The sequence below is a fragment of the Onychomys torridus genome, chromosome 5, assembly GCF_903995425.1.
Source record: "Onychomys torridus chromosome 5, mOncTor1.1, whole genome shotgun sequence".
Classification (NCBI taxonomy): domain Eukaryota; kingdom Metazoa; phylum Chordata; class Mammalia; order Rodentia; family Cricetidae; genus Onychomys; species Onychomys torridus.
This window is the reverse complement of record NC_050447.1, coordinates 75,901,969-75,927,919: the sequence shown is the minus strand read 5'-3', so window position 1 is coordinate 75,927,919 and position 25,951 is coordinate 75,901,969. Positions and strand designations below refer to the sequence as shown.

Below are 25,951 nucleotides of genomic sequence, written 5' to 3'. Positions count from 1 at the left end.
GTTGTGTATATAATGTAAACTAAAGCAGTATTAGAATTTTCAAGACATGAGAAAATCTCTAAATATGCCTTTTAATTGTCTTCCCTTCGTTCCTCCCAAACAAAGGCCCTATATGCTCTAATGACAGTAGGAACAAAATACATTAAATAATATTTAAATGCACAAATATAAAAGCAGAGTTGGCCTGGAGGAACAAATGCCAATAAATAGTGCTTAAAGGAGACCAACTTTACATTAGCAGTAGATGAGGTGCTAAATATAAACCTTTCTCCTCCAGTGAAGGTAGAACCAGGGGTATCCTGCAACCCATGAGTCCTATAGGCCAACTCTCTTTGGCAGAAAGCATAGTTTAACCAGGCAGTGGGAATTCCCACAGACCAAGATAAAATTAATGCACATTCCTAATTACATGAAATGAAAAGAAACATGAAGAGAAAGAGTCTGAGAGAGTTAGCAAAACCAATGGACAACTTGTGTCTGCTACCAAAACTAAAGTGAAATTTAGAATCTAAAGTACCAACGCAGCTCACACTATAGTGAAGACTTTAATGTGAATGACAAAGATTAATGTACTTAAATTTATAAAATAGTAACAGTAGAGTCTAAAGAGATGGCTCAGTAATTAGGAGAACTGACTGCTCTTCCAGAGGACCCAGATTCAATTCCTAGCTCTCAAGCAGTGGCTCACAATCATCTATAACTTCAATTCCAGGGGATCTGATGCCCTCTTCTGGCAATTCACTAACATAGCAGCAAAATATGCAGGCAAAACACACACACACACACACACACCCTGACACAAAACTAAGAAGCTCCTGCTATGTACATTTGAGAAGTATTTGTTATGCACATATGCTGGGGGATGTCTTTCTGTATTCTGTGAATATATGTAGTTTCCTTTGGTTAATAAATAAGCTGCTTTGGCCTAGGGCGAGGCAGATTAGAGGCAGGCTGGAAATCCAAGAACAAAGACAAGAAAGAGAAAGGCGGAGTCTAGGGAGACACCAGCAACACCAGGAGAAGCAAGATGTGAAAGTACCAATAAGCCATGTCCACTTGGCAACTTATAGATTAATAGAAATGGGTTAAGTGAATAGCTTGAACTGTTTGGGAGAGACCCAGGCAGTGGGACCGGGACCTGTCCTTAGTGCATGAGCTGGCTGTTTGGAACCTAGGGCTTATGTGGGGACACTTTGCTCAGCCTGGAAAGAGGGGACTGGACTTGCCTTTACTGAATCTATCAGGTTGAGCTGAATCCCCAGGGGAGTCTTTGCCCTGGAGGAGATGGGAATGGGGGGGTAGGGTGGGACGAAGGTGGGGGCAGGAGGGGGAAGGACAGGGGAACCCATGGCTGATATGTAAAATTAAAACACAAATATCCGTATAAAAAATAAAATTTGAAATAAAATAAAAAAAAGAAATGGGTTAAGTTGTAAGACGTAGCTAGCAAGAAGCCTGAACCAATAGGCCATACAGTTTAAAACTAATATAAGCCTCTGTGTATTCATTTCATCGTGAATGTGGGACCATGGGTGAGAAAGATTTGTCTAGACCACAGGGGGTCAGGCAAGACCCGAGAAACTTACAGCTACACAGGAGTTACCAGCTCATTTGGTTCAGCTAAGTAGAACATCACATGCAACATGGTAAATTTATTAGTCAGTGGTAATAATATCTACATATTGTGTTGGAAAAATACTCTGGCTGTAGGTTGTGTAGCAAAAAGGCCAATATGACAACTGTCAGGATAGTCCAGGCCAGAGCTGTGGGTCCTTTAGACTAATATGGAGACTACTGTGATGGTGGTGCTAAAAGAATTAGTGGAAACACATGAATTGTGAACAAATAGCTGAGGAGCCCCCATGGAACTGGATCAGGCCCTCTGGATAAGAGAGACAGTTGATTAGCTTGAACTATTTGGGAGGCCCCCAGGCAATGGGACCAGAACCTGTCCTTAGTACATTAGCTGGCTTTTTTGGAACCTAGGGCCTATGCTGAGACGTTTTGCTCAGCCTTGGTGTAGGGAGGTGGGGACCTGACCTGCCTCAACTGAATCTACCAGGCTGAGCTGAATCCCCAGGGGAGACCTTGCCTCAGAGGAGTTAGGAAGGGGGGTAGGTTGGGGACGAAGGCTGGGGGGCAGGAGGAGGGAGGACAGGGGAATCCATGGCTGATATGTAAAATTAAATTGATTAAAAAATAAAAATAAATAAATAAAAATAATTAGTTGGTTTAATGAAAGTGAGAACTAAGAAAGTATTTTAGATTTCCTTTTATATTCTTAAATAAATCTGTAATAGTTTAGTGAGACTACTGTAATTCTAAAGTACAATATGAAAATGAGTACATGTGATTGTACTGTGAAATTTAAGCACCAAAACTATCAATGACCAAGAATGTCTTTGTTCCTAGTATTGTATGCTACTTTCCCTTATTAAAAACACAACTTCTCAGACTTAATTCATCACTGAAAAACACTGTTGTTTTCCCACTTATCTGTGTTAATCTCTGTAGTTGTGGTTTCTTCATTTTTGAAGTTCACTATCCCATACCTGAGAGAATATTGAACCCTCATCTTATGCAAGGAAAATAGACTGGAGTTGATGAACTTGTGTACTTAACTGTGAGGAAAGGATTGCTTACTACAAAGCTAGTGAGGTGGATAATTTAATTACAGAAAACAGGAAACATGGCTTATTACAGAATGCATTAGATTCTGACCTTCTTTAATGATATCACAGTCCAAAGAACATGGTAAATTATCCACCATTGTACTTGGGAAACTTTTCTCTGCCTTGTATGTTTTATAGAGAAAATACTCTGAAGCAAGAAAATTAAAATATCTGGATCATATTCTGAACCTTTACACAATTATGAACATTCATTTCAAGTAATTTTTGAGAAACCATGATTACAAGAGTGTACTGGCTAGTCTTATATCAACTGGGCATGCAAACTAGAATTATCTGAAAGGAAGGAATGAACCTCAATTGTGAAAATGCCTCCATAAGTTCCTGCTGTAGGGCATTTTCTTATTTATGATTGGTGATTGGTGGGGGAGGGTCCAGCCCATTGTGGGTGGTGCCATCCCTGGGCTGGTGATCCAGGGTTTTATAAGAAAGTGGGCTGAGCAAGCCAAGGGGAATGAGTGTGTGAGCAGCACCCATCCATGGCCTCTGCATCAGCTGCTGCCTCCAGGATCCTGCCCTGTTTGGGTCCCTGCCTGATTTCTTTCAGTGATGAACAGTGATGTGGAAGTGTAAACCAAATAAACCCTTTCCTCCCCAACTTGCTTTTTGGTTATGGTGTTTCATTGCAGCAACAGAAAACCTAACTAACACAATGAACAAAACAAGGATCTGAAAACACAATCAGATTTATCAATGTTTTGTCTTTGGACCTGTGTCAGATAACTGAGATAGATGATTTATGTAAATCACTCTAATTCTCCAAGTGAATTTCAAAAATCAGATTAAGGCTTCCATACTAAGAGTGTACTTAAAAGCTCAACAATGTTGGCTGGTTGATTGGTTGGATTTTTTACATAGAGTTTCACATTGTATTTCATGTAGCCTCAAATTCATATGAATGCTATAATTACATATATATTGCATGTTGACTTTCAAGAGTGTTACTTTAGTTTATATATCATAAATTTTATTTTGTGATTCTGAGATCTGACTGAGGGCCTCACACATGCAAGACAACTGTTATATCCCTGAAGTGCATTCTGAGCCCCAGAATGTTCTCAAAGATCTCTATGAGTCATCCAACCCCAGGTGTATTTTCACAAAGCTCCTAGTAACCCAAGATATTCCTAGTGGTTCCTACAGTAGCACTGCAGCTTGACTAGATTCACTACATGAGAAAATTCATGTCATTGTTCATTGTCATTAAAATTTATTTTTTAAAACTTAACAAAGGAGAAATCTGTCCACACTGGAGAGATGGCTCAGTGGTTAAGAGTACGCCTTTAATCCCAGCACTTGGGAGGCAGGGCCAGGCACATCTCAATGAGTTTGAGGCCAGACTGGGCTACAGAGCGAGTTCCAGGAAAGGTACAAAGCTACACAGAAAAACCCTGTCTCGAAAAAAACAAAACAAAACAAACAAAGAAAAAACAAAAAAAAAAAAAAAAAAAAAAAAAAAAAAAGAGAAGAAAAGAAACGAGCTTGGCTCTTAGTACCCAAATCAGGTGGCTCACTATTCCCTGATAAATCCATTTCCTGATGGAGAGAACTCCTGCCCTCTTCTGGCCATTGTAAGCATATCATTCATGTGATGCACATACATTCATACAGATACTCACATTTAATGAGAGACAAGACATACTTAATGAACAATAAAACTTAAGGAGATTTGAAATGACTGGTAGTAGAATTCAGGAAAACTTTAGACAGGTTAAAATTGATTTTTCATGTGAAAAAAACAATAATCACATTATCCTACTGTTACACCACTTTGCTCTTATTAGAGCACACACCAGTTCCCTGTGATCAGTATTTCCCCTCATACAATTATTTTGCTATTTGAGATGAAAAGAGGAGCAATGACTATGTTAATCCTGCCTATCCATGAGCATGGGAGATCTTTCCATTTTCTGACATCTTCTTCAATTTCTTTTTTAAAGGAACTTAAAGTTCTTGTCATATAGGTCCTTCACCTGCTTAGTAACCCCAAGGAATTTTATATCATTTGTGGCTATTGTAAAGGCTGTTGTATCTCTGATTTCCTTCTCAGCCTGTTTGTCTATTGTATATAGGAGGGCTACTGATTTTTTTGAGTTGATCTTGTATCCTGCTATGTTGCTGAAGGTGTTTATAAGCTGTATCAGTTCCTTGGTTGAATTTTTGGGGTCACTCATGTATACTATCATGTCATCTACAAATAGGGAAAGCTTGACTTCTTCCTTTCCAAATTGTATCCCTGGCTAGAACTTCAAGTACTATATTGAATAAGTATGGGGAGAGGGGACAGTCTTGCCTTGTTCCTGATTTTAGTGGTATTGCTTTGAGTTTCTCTCCATTTAATTTGATGTTGGCAGTTGGCTTGTTGTAGATTGCCTTTATTATGTTTAGGTATGTTCCCTGTATTCCTGACTGCTCCAAGACCTTTATCATGAAGGGGTGTTGGATTTTGTCAAATGCCTTTTCTGCATCTAGTGAGATGATCATGTGGTTTTTTTTCTTTGAGTTTGTTTATGTGGTGTATTACATTGACAGACTTTCGTATGTTGAACAACCCTTGCATCCCTGGGATGAAGCCTACTTGATCATGGTGGATAATTTTTTTGATGTGTACTTGGAGATTGTTTGCCATTAATTTTATTGTGTATTTTTGCATCAATGTTCATGAGGGAGATCGATCTGTAGTTCTCTTTCTTTGTGGCATCTTTGTTTGGTTTAGGAATAAGGGTAATTGTAGCCTTATAGAAGGAGTTTGGTAATATTGCTTCTGCTTCTATTGTGTGGAACAATTTAAAGAATATTGGTGTTAAGTTTTCTTTGAAGATCCGATAGAATTCTGCAGTGAAACCATCTGGTCCTGGGCTTTTTTTTTGATTGGGAGACTTTCAATGAGTGATTCTATTTGCTTAGGGGTTATTGGACTATTTAAATGGTTTATCTGGTCTTGATTTAACTTAGATATGTGGTAACTATCCAGAAAATTATCCATTTCTTTTTAGATTTTCCAGTTTTGTGGAGTAGAGGTTTTTAAGTATGACATGATGATTCTCTGGATTTCCTCTTTGTCTGTTGTTATGTCCCCCTTTTCATTTCTGATTTTGTTAATTTGAATGTTCTCTCTCTGTCTTTTGGTTAGTTTGGATAAGGGCTTGTCTATCTTGTTGATTTTCAAAAGCAATCTACACATTCAATGCTATCCCCATCAAAATACCAACACAATTCTTCACAGACCTGGAAAGCATAATACTCAACTTCATATGGAAAAACAAAAAACCAGGATAGCCAAAAGAATCCTGTACAATAAAACAACCTCTGGAGGCATCAAAATCCCAACCTCAAGCTCTACTATAGAGCTACAGTAATAAAAACAGCTTGGTACTGGCACAAAAACTGACATGTGGACCAATGGAATAGAATTGAAGACCCTGATATTAATCCGCACACCTATGAACATATAATTTTTGACAAAGAAGCCAAAAATGAACAATGGAAAAAAGAAAGCATCTTCAACAAATGGTGCTGACATAACTGGATGTCAACATGTAGAAGGCAAATAGATCCATATCTGTCACTGTGCACAAAACTTAAGTCCAAGTGCATCAAAGACCTCAACATAAATCCAGTTACTCTGAACCTGATAGAAGAGAAAGTAGGAAGTCATCTTGGACACATTGTCATAGGAGATCACTTCCTAAATATAACACCCGTAGCACATACACTGAGAGAAACAATCAATCAATGGGACCTGTTGAAACTGGGAAGCTTTTGTAGAGCAAAGGACATGGTCAACAAGACAAAGCGACAGCCTACAGAATGGGAAAAGGTCCTCACCAACCCCACATCTGACAGAGAGCTGATATCCAGAATATATAAAGAAGTCAAGAAATTAGACATCAAAATGCCCAACAGTCCAATTAAGAAATGGGCTATAGAGCTGAACAGAGAATTCTCAACAAAGGAAGCTCAAATGGCTGAAAGACATTTAAGGAATTGCTCAACATCCCTAATTATCTGGGAAATGCAAATCAAAACGACTCTGAGATACCACCTTACACCTGTCAGAATGGCTAAGATCAAAAACACAGAAGACAGCTTATGCTGGAGAAGATGTGGAGGAAGGGGAACTCTCCTCCACTGCTGGTGGGAATGCAAGCTTGTACAGCCACTTTGGAAATCAATATGGCACTTCCTTAGAAAATTGGGAATCCATCTCTCCCAAGACCCAGCTGTAGCACTCTTGGGCATATACCCAAGGAATGCTCAATCATACCACAAGGGCATTTGCTCAGCTATGTTCATATCAGCATTGTTTGTAATAGCCAGAACCTGGAAACAACCTAGATGCCCTTCAACTGAAGAATGGATAAAGAAAATATGGTACATAATCACAATACTCTGCAGAGAAAAACAATGACATCATGAGGTTTGCAGGCAAATGGAGGGATCAAAAAAAAAATATCCTGTGTGAGGTAACCCAGACTCAGAAAGAAAAACATGGCATATACTCACTCATAGTAGGATACTAGATGTAAAACAAAGATGATTAGACTGGTACTCACAATTCCAGAGAGGCTACCTAGAAAACAGGACCTAGGAAAGACACAGGGATCACCCAATTATAGAGAAATGGATGAGATCTACATGAATAACCTGGATGAGAGTGGAGATAATGAAGGGCAAGTTTCGAGGGAAAGAGAGCTTAGGGGAGCAGGTGATCTCAGCTGGATCAAGAACAGAAAGGGAGAACAAGAAATAACAGATCATGATAAATGAAGACCACATGAGAACAGGAAGAAGCAAAGTGCTAGATAGGTCCCCAGAAATCCACAATGATACCTCCACTGTAGACTACTGGCAATGGTCAAGAGAAAGCCTGAACTGACATAGTCTGGTGATGGGATGGCCAAACACTCTCACTGTCGTGCTAGAACTCTCATCCAATAACTGATGGAAGTGGATGCAGAGATCCTCAGCCAGGCCCCAGGTGGAGGTCCAGGAATCCAATTGTGGAGAAAGAGGAGGAACTGTAAGAGTATGAATTGTTGAGACCAATATTGGAAAAGCACAGGGATAAATAGCCAAACTAATAGAAACACATGAATTATGAACCAAAAGCTGAGGAGCCCCCAACTGGATCAGGCTCTCTGGATAAGTGAGACAGTTGATTAGTTTGAAGTGTTTGGGAGGCACCTAGGCAGTAGGACCTGGACCTGTCCCTACTGCATGAGTTGGCTGTTTGGAACCTGGAGCTTATGTGGGGACACTTTGCTCAGCCTGGAAGGAGAGGACTGGACCTGCCTGGACTGAATTTACCAGGTTGAGCTGAATCCCCAGGGGAGTCTTTGCCCTGGAGGAGATGGGAATGGAGGGGAGGGGCTTGGAGGAAGGCATGGGCCTGGGCGGGCTGGGGGAGGATAGGGGAACCCATGGCTGATATGTAAAATTAAAACACAAATATAATAAAAAAAAAAAAAGAGGAGCAAAGGCTACTTAAATGACAAAAAGAACAAATATTTAGGAGATTTGCCTTTTGTGCACCCAAGTTCAAATCCTGGATCTAGGTACTTAAGGCTGTGAGCTCTCATTGACACTCCAATACCATATTCCTTCACCCACTTTTTCCTTCATGACAGTAACAGTATCCTTCAGAGGATGGGTAGAAATAAATTGTGGTGATACATGCAAGCCATTAGCCCCAATGTTTGGCATATATTACAGATTCACTTTCAATGTCTTTAGCTTAAAAAAAAATAACTAAATTAGATACCATTCTAACTAAGTTGCAATGTCACAAGTTATGTCAAGTTGGTCCTGGTGATTTACAATAGAACACACCTGTACCTCTTCCGGACATCCACTATCCACCCAGTCCTGCCGATGGCGATCAAATCCACTGGAGCATCTTCAAAAAGGCCCCATTGTAGTTGAAGAGAAGAAGCATAGCATGTAAGGAAGGGAACAGAAAGAAACGGACTGGTAAATACATAGATCTTATGGTTTTCATTTTAGTAAGATATCAGTTTTCTTCAGATGAACTGAACACTCGAGACACACTGTACCATTCATTGGGTGACTTCACTCACTCACTGTGAGCATCACATATAACAAAACATCACTCCCCTGAGGCCTACCATACTACACAGTGCAGACATAATCCTAAGCAAAATAAACAAACCATTATTATACAATATTGGATTTCTTTCCCTCATTTTCCCAGTTAATCACTAAAGAGATGCATACAGATCACTTGTAGTCACCATTTTAAAAATATTTCTTGTTCATTTATTTATGTATCCCCATCTTGTAAACTCTTGATTGTGTAGCTAAACTCAGAGGTTTTGAAATCTTCAAACAGCTTCCAGTGGATAAACTTAAAGCCAGTGGTTCTCAACCTTCCCAATGCTGAGATGTTTTAATACAGTTCCTCATGTCATGGTAACACCCAACCATAAATTTATTTTTGTGGCTACTTCATAACTGTAATTTTGTTACTTTTATGAGTTGTAGTGTTAATATCTGGTATGCACAATATCTGATATGCAACCTTTGTGAAAGGGTTGTTTGACTCACAAAAGGCTTGTGACCCACAGGTTGAGAACCATTGCTTTAAACCCTGGTTAAAAACCTGCTTGATAATAGGGTCATCTTAACTCTTAGGCTATACAGGATAGACTATGCTGAAAACATGACTTATTGTAAATGGCAGAGTTTATTCCAAGATAGATCCCTGTTCCATTCTGAATAGGTTGATTTTTGGAGCCCTGGAGCCTGAGATACAAATAAGATGAATGGCAGGCATATTCCATCCATGCAGGACTGATCCTCTATGAGAACCCTGGACATCCAAGCAGGGTAAGCTCCTTAGTTGACAACATTCCTGTTGTCACACATTGCTGCCAAAAGAAAACAGCTGGAAGCTAACGCCTGGTCTCACAAGGTCTGTTGGGCTATGTCCCATGAATCTTTTCCCAGTCCTACTTTTAATTCATTTTCCTTACCTATAATAAATGACAACTTTGAGCATAACAACTTTTTGCACCATGTGAGTCTCTCCAGGGATCTTGAGTATGTTTGGGGGAAATGTTCAACTATGCATGATTAGGTCATTCCAAAAAATCATCTGATTTGGCAAGCACCACATCAATAAAATCTTGTTCAGTCTTTTCTTCAATGGGAATATTTTCCTGTCTATTTTATCTACTCTTTATAGCACATTCATTTTTAAGACCCAGCAGTTTTAAACAAGAGCATACCCCCAATGAAGCTTTGTAAGTGCTGTGACCAATTTTTTTTATTCTTCAGCTTTTCTCCTTCATAAAACAGTTCATTTACCTTTATCTTTTTTTAACAATTTAATTTTGGGGTGTGTGTTTGTGAGTGTATGTGTGTGTGTGTGTGTGTGTGTGTGTGTGTGTGTGTGTGAATGAGTATATGTGTAGCATATGTCCATGCATGCTAGTGATTGTGCATGCTTGGGTCTCACAGGAGGAGGCTGTCAATTGTCCTGTTCTATCACTCTCTGTCCTATTCCCTTCAAACAAAGTTTCTCACTGAACCTGTAACTAGGCTGGTGGCTATCAAGCCCCAGAATTCTCTACCTCCAGTCTCCCAAAGCAATAGGGTTTCAGGTGCATAAGTGACTATACTTTTGTCAAGAACACCTGATTTTTGATAAAGAAGTCAAACTTGTATAATGGAAAAAAAGAAGGCATTATCAACAAATGGTGTTGGTATAACTGGATGTCAACATGCAAAAGAATACAAATAGATCCATGTCTATTGCCATGCATAAAATTCAAGTCCAAGTGGATCAAAGACCTCAACATAACTCCAATTACCCTGAACCTGATAGAAGAGAAAGTAGGAAGTAGCCTTGAACACCTTGGCACAGGAGACCACATCCTAAATATAATACCAGTAGCACAGACACTGAAAGCAACAATTTTAATAAATGGGACCTCCTGAACCCTAGAAGCTTCTGTAAGGCAAAGGACACTGTAAATAAGACAAAATGACAGCCTACAGAATGGGAAAATATCTTCACCAACCTCACATCTGACAGAAGGCTGATCTCCAAAATATATAAAGAAGTCAAGAAGCTAGACATCAAAATACTAAACAACCCATTTTTTTTTTTTTTAAAATGAGCTAAAGATCTAAACAGAGAATTCTCAACAGAACAATCTCAAGTGGCCAAAAGATATTTAAGGAACTACTCAACATCCTTAGTCATCAGGGAAATGCAAATCAAAACAACTCTGAAACACCATATTACACCTGTCAGAATGGCTAAGATCAAAAACACTGAGGACAGCTTATGTTGGAGAGGATGTGGAGCAAAGGGAACACCCCTACACTGTTGGTGGGAGTGCAAACTTGTACAGCCACTTTGGAAATCAGTATGGAGGTTTCTCAGAAAAATTGGGAATCAATCCTCAATACCCAATGATAGCATTCTTTGGCATATACCTAAGGAATCTCAATCATACCACAAGGGTACTTGCACAACTATGTTCATAGAAGCGTTATTCGTAATAGCCAGAACTTGGAAACAACCTAGATGCCCCTCAACTGAAGAATGGATAAAGAAAATGTAGTCCATTTATACAATGGAATACTACTCAGAAGTAAAAAGACTATGACATCATGAAATTTGCAGGCAAATGGATGAAATTAGAAAATATCATCCTGAGTGAGGTAACTCAGATTCAGAAACACAAACATGGTATGTACTCACTCATAAGTGGATATTAGTTGTAAAACAAAGGATAACCAGACTACAATCTACAGCTCCAGAGAAGCTAGCTAACAGGGAGGACCCTAGGAGGGATTCATGTATTGCCCTGGGAAAGGGAAGTAGACGGGCTTTCCCAAGTAACCTGGGGCCGAAGGGGGAAACAATAGAGGGTGGGCGAGGGGGGGGGGGATGAGAACCTAAGGAAACAGGATGGTCGAGCTGGAATAGGGACAGAGTAGAAGAGCAATAAAAAAGATATCTTGACAGAGGGAGACATCACAGAGATAAGGAGAAGCCCAGTGCGAAGGAAGTACTCAGGAATCCACATGGATGACCCCAGCTTAGACTACTAGCAATAGTGGAGAGGTGTCTGAGCTGGCCTACCCAGGTAATCAGATTGGTGATTACCCTGTTATCATAGAGCCTTCATGCAGTAACTGATGGAAGCAGAGGCAGAGATCCACAGCCAAGCACCAGGACAAGCTCCCAGAATCCAGTTGAAGAGAAGGAAGAGGGATTCTATGAGCAAGGGGCATCAAGATCATGATGGGGAAATCTATAGATACAACCTAACCAATCTAGTGGAAACTCACAAACTTTACTTCATGGGAGCCTGTTTGGGACTGGACTAAGGCCTCTGTATAAACCAGACAGCTTGGTCCATATAAGGGGCCTTTAGCAGTAGGATCAGGACCCATCCCTGACACATTAGTTGGCTTTTTGAAGCCCATTACCTTATGGTGGGACACCTAGCACAGCCTTGATGCAGTGGGGAGAGGCTTAGACCTGCCTCAACTGAATGTCCCAGGCTTTGCTGACTCCCCATGGGGGCCTCTTTTCAGAGGAGGGGATGCAGGGATGGGCTGTGGGGAGAAGGCTGGGGGGGAGTGGGAGAAGGGATGAGAGGGAGAATCTGTGGTTGGTATGTAATATGAATAAAAAATTTCTTAATAAAGAAAAAAAAAGAATTTTGAGGATTTAAACTCAGACCCTTAAACTTGTGTAACAATTGTTCTTAGCCACTGAGTCATCTACCAAGCCCCATTTACTCATGACTTCATGGCTAAATTTGATTGAGATCATTTTAAATTTAAGTCAGAATCTTACACTGATTATATTTAATATATCTGACTCTTACAATCTTTTTTGTCTAGAAATTCAAATTAGTTTTGACAGTCTATTGGTATTAAGGATATTTATACTTCCCCTTAATTTTAATAATTGAATATGTATTTATAGTTAAGAATATGGTGATATATTTTAATCTAACAGGAATTTATTGACTTAGCAAAATAAATATGTCATCCAATCCTTATTTAATATGTCTTATGGTTTTAATTTGCAACCTTCCTTTTGCTCTTTGTTGTGCAATGAGTTCACATGATGGCTTTTTCTAAGAATCCCTCACCAGAGACAAAGCTCTGCCTGAAAGAGCATACTTTAATTCTAATGGAATGTGAAAACAACATTCCTGTCAACAAGACAGACCGTATTTATAATTTCCTCTAGACTGACCCATTGGAGCCTGGCTGCATTACACCAAACACCTACATTGAACAAGCTCATTGGTAGCATCAATGTCCACGTGGGCTGCAGCTATTGCTGTTGTCCAGTGACACTGTGAGATGTGATACCTATTTATTTTTGGCTTAGAGATGACTGTTGCATCTTCTTACCTGTCCCCCTTTAAACATTAAAGAATGTGTTGATACTCACTTTTGTGAACAAAACTTTTTATTTTTGCCAAAAAAACAAAAACAAAAAACTGAGTAGTCACTTAACTACTAGTAATTAAATGCAACAGATAATGTTAAAATATAGTTTGTTGCAGGTTGGGGATTTAGTTCAGTGGTAGATCGCTAGCCTACCAAGCGTAAGGACCTGGGTTCGATCCTCAGCTCAATAAAATATAGGTTGTTTTAATATACTCTCACTTAAAAGTATCACTTGGATATTGTTAGTTATTTATTTTGACCCTCTTAACCTGCGAGGAACACGTTCCCGAACACGACAAATCCACAGAAGAGCTGTTTATTAATATAGGATAGGATAGGAACAGACAGAGTGACAGGCCTGTGTGAAACACACATGTGAGTGAGAAGAGGAGAGAAGAGAAGAGACCTGTGCAAAATGGCGCCGGCTTTTTAAAGAGTGGGCCGAGCATTCATACAGGACCGCATGTGGCTACTCCACGCATTCGCGTAGATCACATGGCCACATGTGTGCCATGTAAAGCCACAGAGTCCTAGCCACATGAGATGTTTGACCTAGAAATGGCTATTTTGAACCGGAAATAACTAGGCGGTCCGCCGGGCAAGCCCAACCATGTGGCATGTTGTGACTTCCTATCAGATATACTAACAATTTATAATAAAATCGTACCAAATCTTACAATTGTGTCACTGGCTAAGATTCTAACAGAAAAATTAGTCACTTCATTTGTTAAATTTACCAGGGAAAAATAGGAACACACAGTTTCCTTGATTTATTAAACAATCCTCAAGTTATATTGTGTGAAATTAAGTTCTGTGTGAAGTCAATTAAGTAACTCACTTGTTTATTTATTCACAATTCATTGCCTAGTAATTTTCTGTAGTTTTTGAAAGGCAGGAAGGACTGAGGATGACAAAGCAAATACAATTTGCTTTGGAAATGGACAAAACTAGAACCAGGGAGGTGGTTCGGTGCATTAAGGGATTTCCAATCAAGTGTGAGGACCTGAGTTTAGGTACCCAGCATGTATGGAAAACAGTGGGACAAAGCAGGATGAACCCTTAGTCATGGTGCCAGGGATATAGAGATTGGGTTAGACTGACCCATAGACAGCTGAAGAAAACATGGTTAAAATGAAGGGCATGAGTTAAAATTTGCCTTATATACATTTTTGCTTATTTTTCTAAACGCTGTTTTGTTTTATGACAAATTGGCATTCAACTGTTTTCAGCTGTCTGTTTTGCTGTATGTCCACTCCAAAGTTATTAAAAATAATCCCTGAGGCTTGGTGGTTGGCTTGTCTAGCTGAATCTGTTAGCTGATATTTCAGACAGTGAAAGAGGGATTAAGAAAGACGTTCTACACCAATCTCTGGTCTCTATATTCATGTGTGGAGCCATGTGTACATATACCTGAACTTATATGGTACATATGTATATACAGACATACCTATATAGAAAATGAGTAAAACTGAGGTTTTCTTTTATTATTATTATTTTTTAAATTACTGATCTACATAGTACCTAACAGCAATCGGTAAGAAAGTACATGTATGCTATATAAATTTATGTTGTTTCTAAACTATGAAAATAAAAAAAAAAAAAAAAAAAAAAAAAAAGCCTGTGGGCAAGACTTTCCTGTCTCCATTGAGATGCTTTTTAACTCCTCATCCTCAACACAATCCCACAAAGAGTGACCTTGGCCATGGCATGTCTTAGTATATTGATTTTCCAACATTTTAACAGTGCTACTCTGTGATGCCTGCTAACTGACTGAACTGAGCAAGATTCTCTGGCAACTAGAGCTCAGTAATTTTCATGGTAAGCAAGCTGCTCTCCCTTCATTATTCTTACAATACTGACATTCATAAACTACTCCTTCTCTGAAGGCTGTGACCAGGAGCAATGCCTGCTTCTACAATCCACCTAATACGACCCACTCTCGTGCTTGTCACATCCAACAGAAGCAAACAGCTTGTCCTGGCTGCTATTGCTCTGTTATTTCACAATGCAGAGGTCTGGAACAGCCAATTATTCAGTCCAAAATGCAAGCCTTCTCTCTGCTCAGAGAGACATCCATCTGCAAATTGTCCTTGGAGGGCCCCAACACCAAGTACAAGAATTTATGTTACAACTGGCTGTGTTCAAGTTTATTACACAAGGCTTTTGAGGAAACATGATTAAAAATAAGGTGGTTGAATTAGAAATTTTTTATGTGTTATATTTTCTTCTCTATTTTTTAAAAAGATTTATTTATTTTTGTATGTGTGCAGGCCCGCATGCATATCCATGAACATTTGGCTGTAAGTGTCCTATGGGGGTTAGAGATGTCAAATCTCCCTGGAGCTGGAGCTGGAGTTAAAAGCAATTCTGAGCTTCCTGACTTAGATGCTGGGAACAGAACTTGGGTCCTGCCCAGGAGCAGCAAGCACTCTTAATTACTGAGCCATTTCTCCACCCAACAATTTCCCTTACTTAAAAAAAAAAAAAAAGAGCCAGGCAGTGGTGGCACACACCTTTAATCCCAGCACTCAAGAGGCAGATCCAGGCGGATCTCTGTGAGTTCAAGGCCAGTCTAGTCTCTAAAGTGAGTTCCAGGAAAGGCACAAAGCTACACAGAGAAACCCTGTCTCAAAAAACAAAAAACAAAACAACAACAACAAAAAGATCACAATGTATTGTGACTTCTTAAGTTGTCAGCTTTGCTATGTGTCCACTACCAAGATATTACTTAGGTACTAAAAACAACTAAGATATTCCACATTTTTACTGTAAAGCAGGCATTCAGCTATGTGTGTGTGTGTGTGTGTGTGTGTGTGTGTGTGTGTGTTCATTTGAAATGAAGTGATATCACAATATGGATTAATTCCATTAAATTAACTAACATTTATCTAGCACCTCATATACTTATATTTTAGACTGAAAACATGTGAAATGTACGTAATAATTTAAAAAAAACTATGTAATAATACCCTATTAATTTTAGTAGTGGCTTATGAAGCAAAAACCACAGTACTGTTCTTCTAATCTGATTGGAATTTTGTTATTTTTCTTTTCTAAGTTTATTTCCTTATCTATGAAAGAAGTGGGAGACATGAAATTATTACAAAAAGCAAAAGACTTGCTTTTTATGGTAATGATCTAGAAAATGCTGTTTTTAATACTTGAGTAGTATCCATGTGGTAGGCAAGCAGGAAAGCAGACATCTGTGAATAGAATCTCCTTTCACAGACAAAACTGATAAAGTATTTAAGAAGTTATCCTATATTTCACATTACTGTGGAATGCACATTTTATATAGTATATAGTTAATGGTAGAAGATCCTTATCACATGGGAGAATTAGCACCATAGACTACTGTGAGGGAAATCAAAGTTGCTCTTGCACATGGGCCCAATTTTTCTTTATTATTTGAAGATTGAGACTACACAGTTTGGAAAATATTATTCAAATATTCATTTCAAGGAACCTTAAGCAACTGTTGCCAATGTTTGTATTTCCAAGTTACTCTCCTCTTAGCACCACTAACTTCTGGGTTGTTCGAGACCTACATTTCATTACTTCCCCCTTTCACTCAGTATCAATGAGGTGTTGATTTAAATGGTTCTTCCAAGACTTGCTAAAAGAAGTCTACTAGCAGGGCAGCTTGAAAACAATGTTCCCCTTGCTTGCAGCATCTATCAAATCAAAAGATCAAGTATAAACCTCAACATACTTCTTGTTTATTTCACAAAATAATAGTTTCGTAAATAGGATTACTTTTGCAAGGGGAGACTATGCTGTTGGTGGAAATCAACTATTAATGCACCCATTCAGGAAGCAAAAGCAGTTTAGATGACTTAATAAAGCACAACAATTTTGTTTCAAGCAAACTCTCACAGGGTAAGGTACATAATATGATGTGGATGGTATGTGCTGGGAAATACTATTCTTTTGAAATCTTAGAATGTTTAAGCTTGGAAAGTAGTTCATAAAATTTAAAATAAAATGTAGTAAAATAAATAATATGTCATTTTCACTATGGGGTGTACCTGCCATTCTTAATTGGCTTAGGTGTGGTAATAAAATGTTTATTCCCCAAAACATCTTCTTAACTCAACAAACATGATTCCTTAAGCACTCATGGCACACATCTCTGGGAAAGCCAGAATGATCGATCAATCTGTCAGCACACTAATAGGTTGACAATATTTCAGGAGTAATTATGAAATTTTACCTTGATATATAAGAATGTGACTTATTTTTAAATGCATTGTTAATTGTAGAGCATCAGGCTTGTTACTTTTTCATACATGTGTGTAAGGTACTGTGACCATATTTAGCACGCCTATTGGTCTTTCTTGTCCTCCCCCTCCACCCCCCGCTTTCTCTTCCTCTTCCATTTTCAAAACCTTATGTATTTTCTTTGAATTAAGCTCTTGGTGCTAACTATACCTCACAATCATAATTCAGTGTAAATAAGTATAGTTCTCTGCAGAATCGAGGAAAGTTTGAGAAGTTCAATGGAAAATAGGAATGAAATCACCTAATATTGGCTATCTATGATGATGTCCTTCATATATGGTGCATACACACACACACACACACACACACACACACACACACACACACACATATATACAAATGTCATACATTAAAGGCTTAATCTTTTCCAGGTCTTGAATATAAATATTTGCCAAATGTAATAACGTCAGGGGTATTCCTCCTTCCCATTGTGCTATGTCAGAATTCTACATTATTCCTACACTCCAAAGACTGTTAAAGAAACATGCCATTGTTAATTTATCTTCCACTGATCTGTTTTTCCACAAGGGAAAAAAAAAAAAGATTTTCACAAACGACATTTCCTGCTGGAGTTCTTATTCCCATGTCACCTGCTGAGGACTAGGCTCCTTTCTGTTTCACAGGAGGCAAGAATTAACACAGGAAAGAACCAGCACCTGGGGTTATCTGGATGTTAGGTTAATATCTTCATAAAGCATTCTGGTTAAAAGCCACTGCTCATGGTGGCAAAATCATCTCAGTTTTAAATTTTCAGGCCTTGAGAGAATGGTAAACATGTGATAGCTAAATGAATGTGCTTCAAATTATGATGCATGGGTACAGTCAGGTTTTTTTCTTGTTGTTATTTATTATATTTATATTCTAATTTTACACATCAGCCATGGATTCCCTTGTCCTCCCCCTCCCGTCCACACCCCCACCTTCTCCCTAGCCCCTCCCCTCCATTCCCATCTCCTCCAGGGACAAGACTCCCCTGGGGATTCATTTAAACCTAATGGATTCAGTACAGGCAGGGCCAGTCCCCTCCTTCCAGGCTGAGCAAAGTGTCCCTGTGTAAGCCCGAGGTTCCAAACAGCCAGCTCATGCTCTAGGACAGTCAGTTTTACATGCAGTGATCCACTAATCCCAGATTAGAGCAAAGGAGTCAGAAAAGGCACACAGGTGTTAACTACTAATATATTTACATCAAATTAATTGGGGTTATTTGATTTAGGTTATATATTAAATTCTTTGTTTTATGGCATCATTAAAAAGTTTAATTACTCTTTAGGAGGTACCAAAGAGTAAAACATTTCTTCATTAGGAAATAGTTAAAAATCTATTTGAAAAAAATAACCTGAGAAAAAGACTTCAATATTGTTTTTGTTGATAATTTTAACATGCACCTCTGTTCTCTACTGAACTCAGAAGTGCCAATTCTCCCGGTGAAACAGCTGCTTGGTGGTAAATGATGCAAGTTTGGCTGTGTAATGAGTGCAAGGATCCTTCATTACAAAGCATCCTGTCTTTCATAATTTTATAACTCCAAGTCCTTTGCTTGGATATTGATTTTACTTTTTGTTTTTCCTTTCTTTTTAAACAAGTAGAGAGAGAAATAGTGAAGAAGAAATCAATGGATTTCAGGTAGGCAGTCAATTGCATGAGGAAGTGTTATAAATGTAAAGTCGGGACTTTCAGAAATTTTTATTTTTTTCTGTTTTATTTTATTTCCAAATGTCCACATGAAACACATATATGTTTTATATTTCATTCTAATTCTTTTTTTTTTTACATGCTGGTTGCAATCTACTGAGTAGTTGGTATCATGTTCCCCACCCCTATAGAAAGCCTCAGTTTAAAAATACTTTAAAATACTTTAAAATGTTAAATAATATTCATTCCTTCATAATCATTTGATGAACACTTTTGACTAGCCATTTTATTAGAAATTTACAGAAAAGGGGTGTGGGTGTGGTGATGCATGCCTTTAGTCCCAGCACTCAGAGGTAGAAGCAGAAGGATCATTCTGAGCTCTATGATAGCCTGGTCTACATAGAAAGTTCCAGAAGGAACACATAGTGAGACCCTGCAAAAACAAAACAAGCAAACCCAAACCCAAACCAAAATAAACAACATAAATTTAAAAAAAGATAACACTGAGCATGTCTCAGTGCTAATATAGTTACCTTTTTAGTCAGTCATTAAAGCATATTTACTTACATCTTTATAGTAATCAAACTGTTACGTCAACAATAGCCTCACTTTTCTACATGTAGCAATTTAGTCATTGTTTTCATGTCTATAATGATCTCTTAAGAAATAATGGTTAATAACAGGATAAACTTCATTTTATGACCATAAAATTATTCCAAGTATAGATGAAAATATCTATGTCATTTGTATCTATTTTTAATTTATTTTCTGTTTGTCTGTTTTTAAATTTTTGGAAACTGACCTACCTACATGCAAGTGCTCAACTGAGTTACATTCCAATTCTCTATGGAAAGCTAACATTATAAATACTGGAATCCTTTGCATTTAGGTAAAATGCTATATGGCAGGTGATTACATATCTTTTATCTACTATTTCTTCCATTTTGCTAATCATTTTTGTATTGATATGAAACAAGACTTTCAAATTGTTATGTATTTCACGTTTGTAATTTGCTGTTTAATACAAAACATGAATTCCATAGAGAAATATATAATTTTCTACACTGAATATCTCAATATTTTAATTCTTTGGTATAGTTTATTTCCCTCTTGAGTTTACTTTGATATATAACAGGAAATAAGACCTGCATTTTAGAAGTATTTATTTCTTTAAAATAGATAAGAAAGATGCCTAGGGCCACACACACAGAGCATGCCTAGTACTTAGATTTTCAAATACTGATCTTATTTTCTAGAACAGTCTCATTTATTCTTCTCTGTGATTTTTATAATCATACTCTGATGTTCCAAATAATAGCCTCCTTGTGCATTTGACAGAATTGATGTGGAAATAATTGAAGTCTTAATACATTCTAGCTTTTCAGACATTAGAGTGTATCCAGGTTGAAACTAAGCAGCTTGTCAGCATTTCAGTGTTTCCCTTATGCAGATTCCATGCATTATTAAATTTGACGGAGACTACTTTAACTATTTTTGTTGTTATTTAGGTTTTAGTATTGCATTGTCTCAATGGCTATTTCTGATACAGAGAGCTATTGATTTGTGTAATTGTTTTGTAAACGGGTCCTTTATTTACAAATTACAGCTTGTTCCTCTTGCTAATAATCCTATTTCTTGTTTATGTGCTTACCACCGTGCATTAACTAGAAATGTCACATAATATTGGGTCTCACAGTCTTGGTTCATTCCTTGTTTTAATGGGATGCCACTGGGGCTCCAACAGTATATTTTACATTGAGAAATAATATTTATTGGTACATTTAATCAGTATTCTACTTCAGCTGGGTAATATATTTTTAGTTATCATGAAATACACTGGTTTTTTTTTTTTTCCCAAAATGTTCCCTCAACCTTCAAGATACAAAATGACTGTCAGTACCAGTGCTATGCATTTAACTAAATATTTCCTCTCTTTTCTTCTTTGAAGACATAGTTTTGCTTCTGTATCCCAAGGTGACCTTGAATTTGTAACCATTTTACCTTGGCCTTCCTATGTGCTTCAATTGTGGGCACAAGCCATATCACATTCATTGATTTGTTACAGCAAGGTAGTCATGTGGTACATTTATTATTTGACTATGTTTTAATTTTAACTTTTAGTTGGATTTGAGTTTTAACCATTGAGGTATGAAAATTCAATACTAATAAATCTGTGTGTAAGGAAAAACTAATGCTGTCGATTATGAGGAGAGGAATTTCGTGATCAAAAAGAAGATCAAACATCTATTCACTACTGCCAATCTATGTAGATTGGTACTGATTTTTAAAAGAAAGAAGAAAAAAGAACCTAAAAAAGTCAATATTTGGAACACTCAAGTCACTGGTTTCTTCACGCCCTATGATAGTCTTTTATAAGAGTACAAAGTAAAACATATCAACTCTCAGCTGGATGGTTAAAAACAAACAAACAAACACCAACTACACCATATTAAAGGATACTCATTCAACAGTTAAGACTAATCCTCTTCAGAGACAAAAAATATTATCCATTATATTGTCGAGAAGTTGGGAAGTAATGATTTAACAAGCACTACGTTAAATCTAGAAAGGAGGCATCAGTTCAGCCAGTAATGCACTTGACTCCCAAGTGTTATAACTTGAGTTCAATTCCTAGAACCCAGGAGAAATGATGGATGTGGGAGGATGTGCTTGCCATTCCAGTCACAGTGACACTAGAGGTGGGATTCTGGACCTCACTGGCAAGCTAGTCTAGTCTACTTGGCAACATTTCAGGTCAACACAAGACCGTGCTTCAAACAAAGCACATTGAGATTGACCTCTGCCTCCATTTGCATATGCACGCACATGCAGCAACATCCACCCTCAAATCAACATGTACACTTTTGCACACACATGCACAAAGCACAAGGTCAGGGAGAAACTTAAACAGTCCTGAGGGTTAAATGTACAGAAGTAGATGCTGTACTTTTTAAGTAGGGTATGAAGTATAAGCTATTATGCTAATGAAAGAAAAGTTATATGTATTCCTAGTTTTGAAACCCAAGAACTAATATCTATCCCTAAATGAGACCAAACATTTGGGCATAGTGCACCTGTCAATATAGTTATCTCCAGAAATGACAAGTTCCAGGGTTTCCAGGAAGGTGTTTGTTGGGACTTAGACGAGAACTTAAACTTTAAAACACCCCTCACAACAATAAAGGAGATTTTCATTGACCTCTTTCATCGTATTTTGTAAACTCCCTTCCAAGCAGTTGCCTGTAGGAGCTAGATCACTTTGATTGCTTGCTTTCTTCTCTGAGGTACCACCACACACTACTTTTATCTTCTCTGAGAATATACAAGTTTCTCTCCCAGGCAGAGTATCCCTTAATCATAGAACATCCTTCCCTCACTCCAGTTTCTATGCAAGGTCACAGCACACAGCGGGAGGATAGAAAATTGATTATCTGATGAGAATTTTTAAATTAGAAATGTGAACATAAAGTTTGAGTTTGAGTTTACTAGGAGTGATGAACATTTAAAATCAAGCAGGATATTCCAGTATTATGAAGGAAATATTTCTTTGGTGATTGATCTAAAATATGGCTTTTCAAGTATCAGAGTCTGTTTGGAAATGTGTTTTATCAATTTGAATCTTTATTTATGAAAGATTTTCAATTTGGGGAGAGCTATTTTAGCTTTTCATGGGTAAATGATAATCAGAAGCTGAAATATTTTTATTGAGAACAATTTTTACATCACTTAATAGTTTTATTTCATTTCTTCAAACTGTAAATGCATAAATGAATTGTTACCTAATATTTGAGTATATAGATGTGCATGCATGTGTGTACCCATGAGAGTGGAGGCCAGGGGACAATCTTGGATATTGTCCTCTGGAGCTGTCTACTTTGTTTTTTTATTCAGGGACTCTCACTAGCCTGGAATTTGTCAAGTAGGCTGGGCTGGCTAGGTCAGTACGTCTCAGGGATCCACCTGTCTCTTCCATCCAAGTGCCAAGATTAAAAGTGTATGCCACCATGCATGGTACTTTTATGTGGCTTTGGGGGATTAAACTCAGCTCCTTATGCTTGCCAAAGAGCACTCTATTGACTGAATTCTTACTCCGTCCCAAATAATAAATATTTTTACTTTAGAAAATAATATACTTGTTTTTATATCATATCAAAAAGTAAAGCTGCCACTTTTGTAGCTTTGAGGACAAATGATTATAAAACTTACAAATTATAAAATATTTCTTTAAAGAATACTTTTGTTTTTCTACTGAACTAAATATATAACTTATAGAATCCTGCGGACAGTGGCATGCTAGGATAACCTAAAGAAATGAAGTACAGTAGAAAGTATTCTATTAGAAAAAATATTCTATGAACTAACCTGGGCTCATAGGGGCTCACAGAGACTTTACGGACAACCAGGGAGCCTGCACGGGACTGACCTGCGCACTCTACATCTATGTTACTGTCATGTAGCTTGGTCTTCTTGTGGGACTCCTAACAGTGGGAACAGGGGCTGTCTCTGACTCTTTTACTGGCTATTGGGACCCTACTCCTCATACTGGGTCTCCTTACCAGTATTAATACATGGGGAGGTGGCTAGTTTTACCGCAACTTTATATGCCATGTTTTATTAATACTCACAGGAGACATGCCCTTTCATAAACAGAAATGAAGGAGTGTATTGGGGAATGGGAACAGAGGGGTAGTCGGGGGAAGGGCTGGGAGGAGAGAAAAAAAGGTAAAAGGCAGCCAGAAAGTAAAATAAATACAAAATAAATAAACAAACAAACAAATGAATGAATGAATAAAATCATTTAAAAAGAGAAAAACATTCTATCAATATAGAATATTGAAATATAATTATTTGATTTAATATAGAGTAGCAATACATAAAAATAGTCTATATTGCATAGTTTACTCTCATTCCAAGACAAAGTAGCCAAAGTCTCTTGAGTCAACAAGCTATGAGTTAATGATTATCTATTTGATTAACAATTTTAACATGCATTTCAGGGGAAAATACGGCCTTGTTCTCTGTGACTTTCACAGGGAGAAGAAATAGTGGAGGTCCTCTGACACTTGTTTGGGTGTGCATTAAAATCCTGACTTGAACTCCAATCAACAATTGTCCACTACAAAATTCTCATCATCAATAGTCTTCACAGTAATTCTTATTTGACTATTGCAAAACCTCAGGACTATACAACTTACTGGAAGGAGTGGGAGTTTTCAAGTTGCATATGTGAGGGACTGGATGAGTGGTTCCATGGTTAAAAGCACTGACTGTTCTTGTAAGATGCCCCAGGTTTGTGTCTCAGAACCCATATGGCAGCTAACAACCATCTGTATCTCAAGTTCTAGGGGATTCAATCTTCTTCTCTGGCCTACACAGGTACTGCATGCACATGGTATACAGTCATATGTGCAAGACACTTTTACACATACAATAAAATAATAGATAATAAATATTAAAATTGCCCTCACAAATCTGGAATCAGTTTTTGGCTCTGCTAGCTGTGGTGATCTCTGAACATTAACATGGTTAACAGAGAGATGGAATTTTGTGAAAATGGAGAGTATAAAATCTGTCTTGGCTGGGCTCTTATAAGGAATAAATGAATTAATGTAGGTTAAGAACTGCCTTATCACTTTGCATAGTAGGTTTACAATAAATATGGTATTTAATACCTCTACCTTCCTTCTAAAGTGCCTATTAAAAATGATGTAACACAATGCAAAAAGGAAAATCCACACAATGCAAGGCAAGACCTGAAAAGACTCCCGCTTCCTTCCTCAGTAAAGCCAGAGAGACAGAACTGAGACAAAAAAATAATCCTCACTTCTGGGTGAACGAATTCTTCTGGAATCAAACATTTCCTTTCTAGAATCTAACTTTCCTATTTTGGTGGAACATAAAGAAACACTGTGTCTTGAAGAGAGGAAGCAGGTCCGACCCCCTTGGTGGAGGGCCACAGAGGCAGACACTGAGGAACAGTCTACTTCCAGAAGTTTCAGGATTCCATTTCTGACATTCCTTCTTAAAAATTCCCAGCTTTAATCCAAATGCCCCTGGTAAGCTGCACAGCCCCCTGCATGAGAGTGAATATTTAGTGGGCTGAGAATGGCCTTTGTCATGTCAATGGTTCTGAAAAAGGAATGTAAAATCTGGAAGTATAAGTTTGCTGTGCCTAATAAAACACTCTCCTTGTCTATAAATTTTGACTCAGCAGTACTTAGCTTCATGTTTTCTGTTCTTGGGCTGTCTGCATTCCTCAGAAGCACTGATAATGTGTGATTCAACTCACCCTCAGCTTGTCAAGAACAAAGCTGGACTCAAGCAAGGGCTGCAAGATCACTTTGCAATGATGGTCTCTTCAAAGGAAAAAAACCTCATCCTAATTTATTATTTTACTGATGGAAAGTCTCAGAATTTCCCTTGGGCTGTTGAAATTGGCAGAAAAATGGACAGGCTGTATTGTCCAGATTCTCAGAACTCTAGCCTGAATTTGAATCCCATTTTGAGCCATAAACAATGGGGGAAAGGAATATTTGGGGATAAAAGAAAGCATCCTTATTTCCCACTGTCAGAAAACAGATGCCCTTTTCCTCCCCTGGCCTTTCAGTTACTAGTAGAGACAGCATGGTGAATCCTAGGTGGCTCGAATCCTCACAGATGATCTCCAGGAAGGACTGTGCAGCTTTGGAAGGGTTTTCACTGAGCAAGTGTGAATTTATCACTGATTTTCTCCCAATGTCAGAGTTCAGGTTATGTTTTCTCAAGGACTTCAGAAGTTGGGAGCTAAAGCAAGAAGGCTTGGCTGTGAGTCCCCATTGGGCTGTACTCAAGAGAGTTTATTTAGTTTTGTCTGCTGTGTGTCTGGAATTCCACTTTCAAAGTGTTCCTCCTACTTAAGA

General features: G+C 38.0%; 1 protein-coding gene across 5 annotated transcripts in view; it reads right to left on the bottom strand.

Annotated features, from left to right (window-relative positions):
* The window catches only part of Plxdc2 (plexin domain containing 2), a 410,802-nt gene that overhangs the window by 51,929 nt on the left and 332,922 nt on the right, over nt 1-25,951 (bottom strand). For 4 of the 5 annotated variants that reach the window (XM_036187497.1, XM_036187498.1, XM_036187496.1 and 1 more), the window contains one exon: nt 8,523-8,589. In XM_036187497.1, coding sequence (XP_036043390.1) covers nt 8,523-8,589 — 67 coding nt within the window. The remainder of the gene's footprint in view (nt 1-8,522; nt 8,590-25,951) is intronic. The other variant, XM_036187499.1, reaches the window with a different exon arrangement.